The sequence below is a fragment of the Coregonus lavaretus genome, assembly GCF_964263955.1.
Source record: "Coregonus lavaretus genome assembly, chromosome: 2".
Taxonomy (NCBI): Eukaryota; Metazoa; Chordata; class Actinopteri; order Salmoniformes; family Salmonidae; genus Coregonus; species Coregonus lavaretus.
Window position 1 is genome coordinate 72594547 of NC_139989.1, and position 9828 is coordinate 72604374.

General features: G+C 41.8%; 1 protein-coding gene across 1 annotated transcript; it reads left to right on the forward strand.

Annotated features, from left to right (window-relative positions):
- Positions 1 to 51: 51 nt before the first annotated feature.
- LOC311140340 (NLR family CARD domain-containing protein 3-like) lies at positions 52 to 9828 on the forward strand (the record flags this gene model as incomplete). The annotated part of the gene is made up of 3 exons (XM_084175360.1): positions 52 to 1616; positions 1909 to 2082; positions 9825 to 9828. Coding segments are annotated over 3 exons (1743 nt in total), but the record flags the coding sequence as incomplete, so codon positions are not given.

Genomic DNA, 9828 nt, shown 5'->3' on the forward strand with positions numbered 1-9828 from the left:
CTGCGCCTTGGTCATACTTAGACGACATAGACGACCGTGACAGCAGTCAAATGTAACGACATCTTCAGACCCTTAACTGGACAAGACAAACGTATCAGAACTGTGCTGACAAAGGGAGTCGCTGGCATTGGAAAAACAGTCTCTGTGCAGAAGTTCATTCTGGACTGGGCTGAAGGAAAAGCAAATCAGGATGTCCAATTTGTATTTTCATTCCCTTTCCGGGAGCTGAATTTGATGAAAAAGGAAAAACACACTTTGATTGAACTTCTCAATCACTTCTCAATGGAAACCAAAGAATCAAGAATCTCCAACTACGACAAGTACAAAGTTCTGTTCATCTTTGATGGTCTGGATGAGTGCCGACTGCCCCTAGACTTCCAGAAGAACAAGATCTGTTGTGACGTCACAAAGTCAACCTCAGTGGATGTTCTGCTGACAAATCTCATCAAGGGAAAGCTGCTTCCCTCTGCTCTCCTCTGGATAACTACCCGACCTGCAGCAGCCAATCAGATCCCTTCAGTGTGTGTTGACCAGGTGACAGAGGTACGAGGGTTCAATGATCCACAGAAGGAGGAGTACTTCAGGAAGAGATTCAGTGATGAGGACATGGCCAGCAGAATCATCTCACACATAAAGACATCAAGGAGCCTCCACATCATGTGCCACATTCCAGTCTTCTGTTGGATTTCTGCAACAGTCCTTGAACACATGCTGAAACATAAGAGAGAAGAGATGCCTAAGACTCTGACTGAGATGTACTCACACCTTGTGGAGTTTCATACCAAACAGAAGAATGAAAAGTATCTTGGGAAAGAAGAGACAGGTCCACACTGGAATAAAGAGAGCATTCTGTCACTGGGAAAACTGGCTTTTCAACAGCTTATGAAGGGCAATCTGATTTTCTATGAAGAAGACCTGAAAGAGGCTGGCATTGATGTCAATGAAGCCTCAGTGTACTCAGGATTGTGCACACAGCTCTTTAAACAGGAATGTGGGCTGTACCAGGACAAGGTGTACTGCTTCGTGCATCTGAGCATTCAGGAGTTTCTGGCTGCTGTATATGTGTTCCTCTCATTCATCAACAACAATGACAATCTAATGGCCAAACCTCAATCAATGTTCAGCTACTTTTTTGCGCTGTCAAGAGACAAGCCTGAAGTTACAGTCTTCAAGAGTGCTGTGGATAAAGCCTTACAAAGTGAGACAGGAAACCTGGACCTGTTCCTCCGCTTCCTTCTGGGCCTCTCACTGGAGTCCAATCAGAAGCACCTACGAGGTCTACTGACAAAGACAAGAAGCAGCTCACAGAGCCATGAAGAAACAGTCAAGTACATCAAGGAGAAGATCAGGGAGAATCCCTCTCCAGAGAGGTGCATCAATCTGTTCCACTGTCTGAATGAACTGAATGACCATTCTCTAGTGGAGGAGATCCAAAGCTACCTGAGATCAGGAAGTCTCTCAGAAGCCAAACTGTCACCTGCACAGTGGTCAGCTCTGGTCTTTGTGTTGCTGACTTCAGAAAAGGAGCTGGATGTGTTTGACCCGAATAAATACTCCAGATCAGAGGAAGGTCTTCTGAGGCTGCTGCCAGTGGTCAAAGCCTCCAGAGCTGCTCTGTGAGTACATCAAATGACATTTAAGTAATAATCATCAGGAAGAAATATTCAGTTTAGAGAAAAATATATATTATAATATGTATATAATATATTATATTATATTGAAAAACTTACTGAATCAATGCATTGATGTTCACATTAGTATAACAATATGACCATACAATTCTAGGAGACGGAAGATTAATCTATATGTTGTTTAAGAGAATAAACCAAATGCATCTGCCATTGTCCTTCTACACTACTGGTGTTAAATTAACAGTGTGTTTGTGAAATCATGATGATGTCTTTGCAGGCTGTCATTCTGTGGACTCACAGAGAAAGGCTGTGCTTCTCTGGTCTCAGCTCTGAAGTCAAACCCCTCACACCTGAGAGAGCTGGATCTGAGTAACAATGTCATGAAGGATTCAGGAGTGAAGCTGCTCTCTGCTGTCCTGGGGTATCCCCACTGTAAACTGGAGACTCTGAGGTCAGTATTCCTGTATCACTCAATGAACACACACTCATTGGACACACACACACACAATGATTAATTTAGTACTGTTTAGAAACATGTTATCTACTGTTAATAATGATACATTAATTCATGTATATACAGTACCAGTCAAATGTTTGGACACACCTACTCATTCAAGGGTTTGTCTTAATTTTTTCCATTGTAGAATAATAGTGAAGACATCAAAACTATGAAATAACAAATATGGAATAATGTAGTAACCAAAAAAGTGTTAAACAAATGAAAATATATTTTATATTTGAAATTCTTCAAATAGCCACCCTTTGTCTTGATGACAGTTTTGCACACTCTTGGCATTCTCTCAACCAGCTTCACCTGGAATGCTTTTCCAACAGTCTTGAAGGAGTTCCCACATATGCTGAGCACTTGTTGGCTGCTTTTCCTTCACTCTGCCGTCCGACTCATCCCAAACCATCTCAATTGGGTTGAGGTTGGGTGATTATGGAGGCCAGGTCATCTGATGCAGCACTCAATCCCTCTCCTTACACAGTCTGGAAGTGTGTTGGGTCATTGTCCTGTTGAAAACAAATGATGGTCTCACTAAGCCCAAACCAGATGGGATGGCGTATTGCTGCAGAATGCTGTGGTAGCCATGCTGGTTAAGTGTGCCTTGAATTCTAAATAAATCACAGACAGTGTCACCAACAAAGCACCCCCACACCATAACACCTCCTCCTCCATGCTTTACGGTGGGAACTACACATGCCGAGATCATCCGTTCACCCACACCGCTTCTCACAAAGACACGGCGGTTGGAACCAAAAATCTCAAATTTGGACTCCAGGCCAAAGGACACATGTCCACCTGTGTAATGTCAATTGCTCGTGATTCTTGGCCCAAGCAAGTCTCTTCTTATTATTGGGGTCCTTTAGTAGTGATTTATTTGCAGCAATTCGACCATGAAAGCCTGATTCACACAGTCACCTCTGAACAGTTGATGTTGAGCTGTGTCTGTGACTTGAACTCTGCAGCAGAGGTAACTCTGGGTCTTCCATTCCTGTGGCGGTCCTCATGAGAGCCAATTTCATCATAGTGCTTGATATTTTTAACGACTGCACTTGAAGAAACTTTAAAAGTTGTTGAAATGTTCCGTATTGACTGGCCGTCATGTCATAAAGTAATGATGGACTGTCATTTCTCGTAGCTTATTTCAGCAGTTCTTGCCATAAATGGACTTGGTCTTTTACCAAATAGGGCTATCTTCTGTATACCCCCCCTACTTTGTCACAACACAACTGATTGGCTCAAACGCATTAAGAAGGAAAGAAATTCCACAAATTAACTTTTAAGAAGGCACACCTGTTAATTGAAATGCATTCCAGGTGACTACCTCATGAAGCTGGTTGAGAGAATGCACAGAGTGTGCAAAGCTGTCATCAAGGCAAAGGGTGGCTATTTGAAGAATCTAAAATCTAAAATATATTTAGATTTGTTAAACACTTTTTTGGTTACTACATGATTCCATATGTGTTATTTCATAGTTTTGATGTCTTCACTATTATTCTACAATGTAAAAATTTTTAAAAATAAAGAAAAACCCTTGAATGAGTAGGTGTGTCCAAACTCTCGACTAGTAGTAGTGTGTATATATACATATATGAATAGATATGGCAGGTTTCAGGACTCTGATGTATCTGAAAATGTTGAAAAAATATATTTTCACCACCAAAGAATAGCAGTGTGGTTTTAATATGATTTGACTCTTTGCAGGCTGTCAGGCTGTCTAGTCACAGAGGAAGGCTGTGCTTCTCTGGTCTCAGCTCTGAAGTCAAACCCCTCACACCTGAGAGAGCTGGACCTGAGTAACAATGACCTGAAGGATTCAGGAGTGAAGCTGCTCTCTGCTGGACTGGGGAATCCCCACTGTAAACTGGAGACTCTGAGGTCAGTATTCCTGTAGTTGGTCAACAAGTGATAACTGTTCACCAGATCCACGTGTGTTTACCAGGCACACATAGTCCACACCATATGTGTTTGGACAGTGATGCTTACAGTTTTACATTTGGTGCTATGCTCCAGCATTTTGGATTTGAGATATAATGTTTCATATTAGGCAACAGTACAGAATGTCACCTTTTATTTGAGGGTATTTTCATACATATCTGTGTTACTGTTTAGAAATGAAAGCACTTTATGTATCTAGTTCTCCCATTTGAAAAAGTCGTAATAATTTGGACATATTCACTTATATTGTATTAAAGTAGTCATAAGTTTAGTATTTGGTCCCATATTCCTTACCTGCAGTGATTACATCAAGCTTGTGATTCTACAAACTGGTTTAATGCATTTGCAGTTTGTCTTGGTTGTGTTTTGGATGACGTTTTTCCCAATAGAAACTGAATGGTGAATAATGTCCTGTCATTTTGGAGTCACTTCACTTGTATTGTCAGTAAGAATAGAAGATGTTTCTGAACACTTCTACATTCATGTGGATGCTATCATGATTATGAATAATCATGAATGAATCGTGAATAATGATGATGAATGAGAAAGTTACAGAGGAACAAGGATCATACCCCCTCTGTTATTGGTAATGGTGAGAGGTTAGCATGTTTTGTTGTAGCCTCTGTAACTTTCTCACTCATTATTATTCATGATTCATTCATGATTTTTCTAAATCATGTCATCATCAGGATTAATTTAGTAATGTTTAGGAACATGTTATCTACTCACTTAGACAGAAAATTACTCCAGTCATCATCCACCATTCAGTTACTATCGGGCAAAACATAACCCAAAACACAACCAAAACAAACTGCAAATGCAACCAACGAGTTTGGGACCAAATACTCAACTTTTGACTACTTTAATACACTATGAGTGAATTTATCAAAATACTTATGACTTCTTCAAAAGTGGGGGACTAGATACATAAAGTGCTTTCATTTCTAAATGGTGAAACAGATATGTATTCAAATACCCTCAAATAAAAGGTGACATTATATACTGTCACCTCATATGAAACATTTGATCCCAAATCCAAAATGCTGGAGTATAGAGCCACATTTAAAATGTTAGCTTCACTGTCAAAATAGATATGGTGTGGACTGTATACTCAATACAATCTACCGTAATTTTCGGACTATAAGCCGCGCCTTTTTTCCCATTTTTCGACCCCTGCGGCTTATATAACGGTGCGGCTAATCTATGCATTTTTACAGCTAACGGCCACTAGATGACCTCCTAAATATATGGATTTTACAGGTTACAGTCCACCAACTTTAACTCTATGGGCTCTATGACCGGTCCGCGCCCCCCACCTTTAAGCGGCGGGCTCCAGCAGGAAAAGCTGGAGGCCGGAAAAGAGTGAGACGGGTAGCACGCAAAAGTAAAAGTGGAACCGAGAGTGGTACGAGAGACAGAACGAGAGACAGAACGAGAGCAAGACAGACAGACATTACGAGAGCAAGACAGTTTGTGCAAAGGAAGTTTTCATGCACAAACCCTCATTATGGAAAACAAACGTAGAAATGCATACGATGCAGCTTAAAGGCAGTCAATCTGGCTGTAAAAGAAGGAAATAGAGCTGCTGCACGTAGTCTTGGCATCAATGAGTCAATGGTGAGACGTTGGAGACGCCAGCGGGAAGAACTGTCTCAATGCAAAAAGTCAAAAAAAGCTTTCAGAGGTAATAAAAGCAGATGGCCCGAACTTGAAAACTTTCTTGAAGATTGGGTGAACACACAGAGAGCAGACGGCCGAGGTGTTTCCACCGTGCAGATCCGACTGAAAGCTGAAACAGTCGCCACCGAAATGAAAATTGAAAATTTTAGAGGTGGACCATCCTGGTGTTTCAGATTTATGAGACGAAAGGGACTCTCCATCAGGGCGCAGACGACTGTGTGTCAGCAACTCCCTCCCGACTACCAGGAAAAAATAACAAACTTCGGCGAATTCACACAAAGAATGATAGAGGAATATTCCATCGGACCGGACCAGATCATAAATATGGATGAAGTGCCTTTGACGTTTGACCTGCCTCTCACTAGGACTGTTAACAAGAAAGGTGAATCGTCCATCACGTTGAGAACCACTGGCCACGAGAGAACGAATTTCACTTGTGTTCTTGGCTGCACAGCATCTGGATTAAAGCTTCCGCCAATGGTGATTTTTAAGCGGATTACAATGCCAAAAGAAAAGATCCTGAACGGCATCTCCTTTAAAGTCAACAAGAAAGGGTGGATGATGGAAAGCGTAATGAATGAGTGGCTGAATGAGTGGCTGAATGAGTGGCTGAATGAGTGGCTGAATGAGTGCTACGTCAAGCGCCCTGGAGGATTATTTCGCCAAAAAAAAGCTTTGCTCGTTTTGGACAGCATGAGGGCCCATATAACGGATTATGTGAAAGCAGCCATCAAGAGCACAAACTCGATTCCAGCTGTGATTCCTGGGGGCACAACGAAGCATCTGCAGCCACTCGAAATCAGTGTCAATCGTGCGTTCAAAGTGGCACTACGCGTTCAGTGGGAGGCGTGGATGACTAGCGGCGATAAATCATTCACCAAAACTGGTCGCATGCGAAAAGCAACTTTCGCTCAAGTTTGCGAGTGGATCCTGATAGCGTGGAGGAGTGTCAAAACATCCACGATCATTAACGGGTTCCGAAAGGCTGGACTGCTGCGTGATGAAGAGGAGGACGCCGCCACAGCTGAGGCCCTTCAGAGGCTGTTCGATTCCGACAGTGACGAAGAGGAGTTTGTTGGTTTTGAGAGCGTCAACGAAGGAGAGAGGAGAGTGGCTGACGAAGCCACCCTGAGCCTGTTCGTTTCCGACACTGAAGATGAGGACTTTGGTGGTTTTAGTACGCAGGAAGAAGACGGAGATGAGGATTAATGACTTGACTTTTCTGGTTACAGCCGTGTACTGCACCTTAGCCTAAAAGATGAAGACGAGGATTAATTACTTTTCTGGTAGGCTGATTACCATATATTTTAAGCAGCCGTGTTGCTGCAACTTTAGGCTTACTGTCGTGTTACAGGCACTTTATTTTGCACTTTAAAAAAAAAACATTTAATTTAGCCATTGATATTGCCTCGTCAAGCGCTGTAAGCTTTGTTTTTTGTTATGGGACTACTGTAGGCTATAATGTAGATAAATATTCAAAGATGTGCACACTTTTTCAAGGTTTTTCAAAAATAACCAAAGTTAAGTGGTTAAATGATTGTGACGCTATTAACTAATTTTGCTGGAATACGTTATGCAAACATGCAACTTGTTTGTTGAAATGTTAATAAATGGGAGCTTCCTCAAGCAGCCATCTCTTTCCCGACAATCCCCTCTGTGCACGAACCCTTACATATGGTAATTAAACATTAATACACCTGCGGCTTAGAGTCCAGTGCAGCTTATATATGTACACATCATTCAATTTAGCTGCTGCGGCTTATACTCCGGTGCGCCTTATAGTGCGGAAAATACGGTAAATCTGATACCTCACTGTCTGTCTTTTGACTGATACTGCTTTTTAAACTGGTCTGGTCAGTCAACTCAAATATTCGTACTATACATGTTTCTCTCTACAAGCAATATTATGATCATTTCTAATAATGATACATTCATTTATGAATAGATATGGCAGGTTTCAGGACACGGATATATCTGAATATGTTGTAAAAATATACTGCCACTATTTTCACCACCAAAGAATAGCAGTGTGCATTTAATATGATTTGACTCTTTGCAGGCTGTCAGGCTGTCTAGTCACAGAGGAAGGCTGTGCTTCTCTGGTCTCAGCTCTGAAGTCAAACCCCTCACACCTGAGAGAGCTGGATCTGAGTAACAATGACCTGAAGGATTCAGGAGTGAAGCTGCTCTCTGCTGGACAGGGGAATCCCCACTGTAAACTGGAGACTCTGAGGTCAGTATTCCTGTAGTTGGTCAACAAATGATACAGTGGGGTAAAAAAGTATTTAGTTAGCCACCAATTGTGCAAGTTCTCCCACTTAAAAAGATGAGAGAGGCCTGTAATTTTCATCATAGGTACACGTCAACTATGACAGACAAATTGAAAAAGAAAAATCCAGAAAATCACATTGTAGGATTTTTTATGAATGTATTTGCAAATTATGGTGGAAAATAAGTATTTGGTCACCTACAAACAAGCAAGATTTCTGGCTCTCACAGACCTGTAACTTCTTCTTTAAGAGGCTCCTCTGTCCTCCACTCATTAACTGTATTAATGGCACATGTTTGAACTTGTTATCAGTATAAAAGACACCTGTCCACAACCTCAAACAGTCACACTCCAAACTCCACTATGGCCAAGACCAAAGAGCTGTCAAAGGACACCAGAAACAAAATTGTAGACCTGCACCAGGCTGGGAAGACTGAATCTGCAATAGGTAAGCAGCTTGGTTTGAAGAAATCAACTGTGGGAGCAATTATTAGGAAATGGAAGACATACAAGACCACTGATAATCTCCCTCGATCTGGGGCTCCACGCAAGATCTCACCCCGTGTGGTCAAAATTATCACAAAAATGGTGAGCAAAAATCCCAGAACCACACGGGGGGACCTAGTGAATGACCTGCAGAGAGCTGGGACCAAAGTAACAAAGCCTACCATCAGTAACACACTACGCCGCCAGGGACTCAAATCCTGCAGTGCAAGACGTGTCCCCCTGCTAAAGCCAGTACATGTCCAGGCCCGTCTGAAGTTTGCTAGAGTTCATTTGGATGATCCAGAAGAGGATTGGGAGAATGTCATATGGTCAGATGAAACCAAAATATAACTTTTTGGTAAAAACTCAACTCGTCGTGTTTGGAGGACAAAGAATGCTGAGTTGCATCCAAAGAACACCATACCTGCTGTGAAGCATGGGGGTGGAAACATCATGCTATGGGGCTGTTTTTCTGCAAAGGGACCAGGACGACTGATCCGTGTAAAGGAAAGAATGAATGGGGCCATGTATCGTGAGATTTTGAGTGAAAACCTCCTTCCATCAGCAAGGGCATTGAAGATGAAACGTGGCTGGGTCTTTCAGCATGACAATGATCCCAAACACACTGCCCGGCAACGAAGGAGTGGCTTCGTAAGAAGCATTTCAAGTTCCTGGAGTGGCCTAGCCAGTCTCCAGATCTCGAACCTCATAGAAAATCTTTGGAGGGAGTTGAAAGTCTGTGTTGCCCAGCGACAGCCCCAAAACATCACTGCTCTAGAGGAGATCTGCATGGAGGAATGGGCCAAAATACCAGCAACAGTGTGTGAAAACCTTGTGAAGACTTACAGAAAACGTTTGACCTGTGTCATTGCCAACAAAGGGTATATAACAAAGTATTGAGAAACTTTTGTTATTGACCAAATACTTATTTTCCACCATAATTTGCAAATAAATTCATACAAAATCCTACAATGTGATTTTCTGGATTTTTTTTTCTCATTTTGTCTGTCATAGTTGACGTGTACCTATGATGAAAATTACAGGCCTCTCTCATCTTTTTAAGTGGGAGAACTTGGACAATTGGTGGCTGACTAAATACTTTTTTTCCCCACTGTAACTGTTCACCAGATCCACATGTGTTTACCAGGCACACATAGTCCACATCATATGTGTTTGGACAGTGAAGCTTACAGTTTTAAATTTGGAGCTATGCTCCAGCATTTTGGATTTGATATATAATGTTTCATATTAGGCAACAGTACAGAATGTCACCTTTTATTTTAGGTTTTTCATACATATCTGTTTTTCCGTTTAGATAG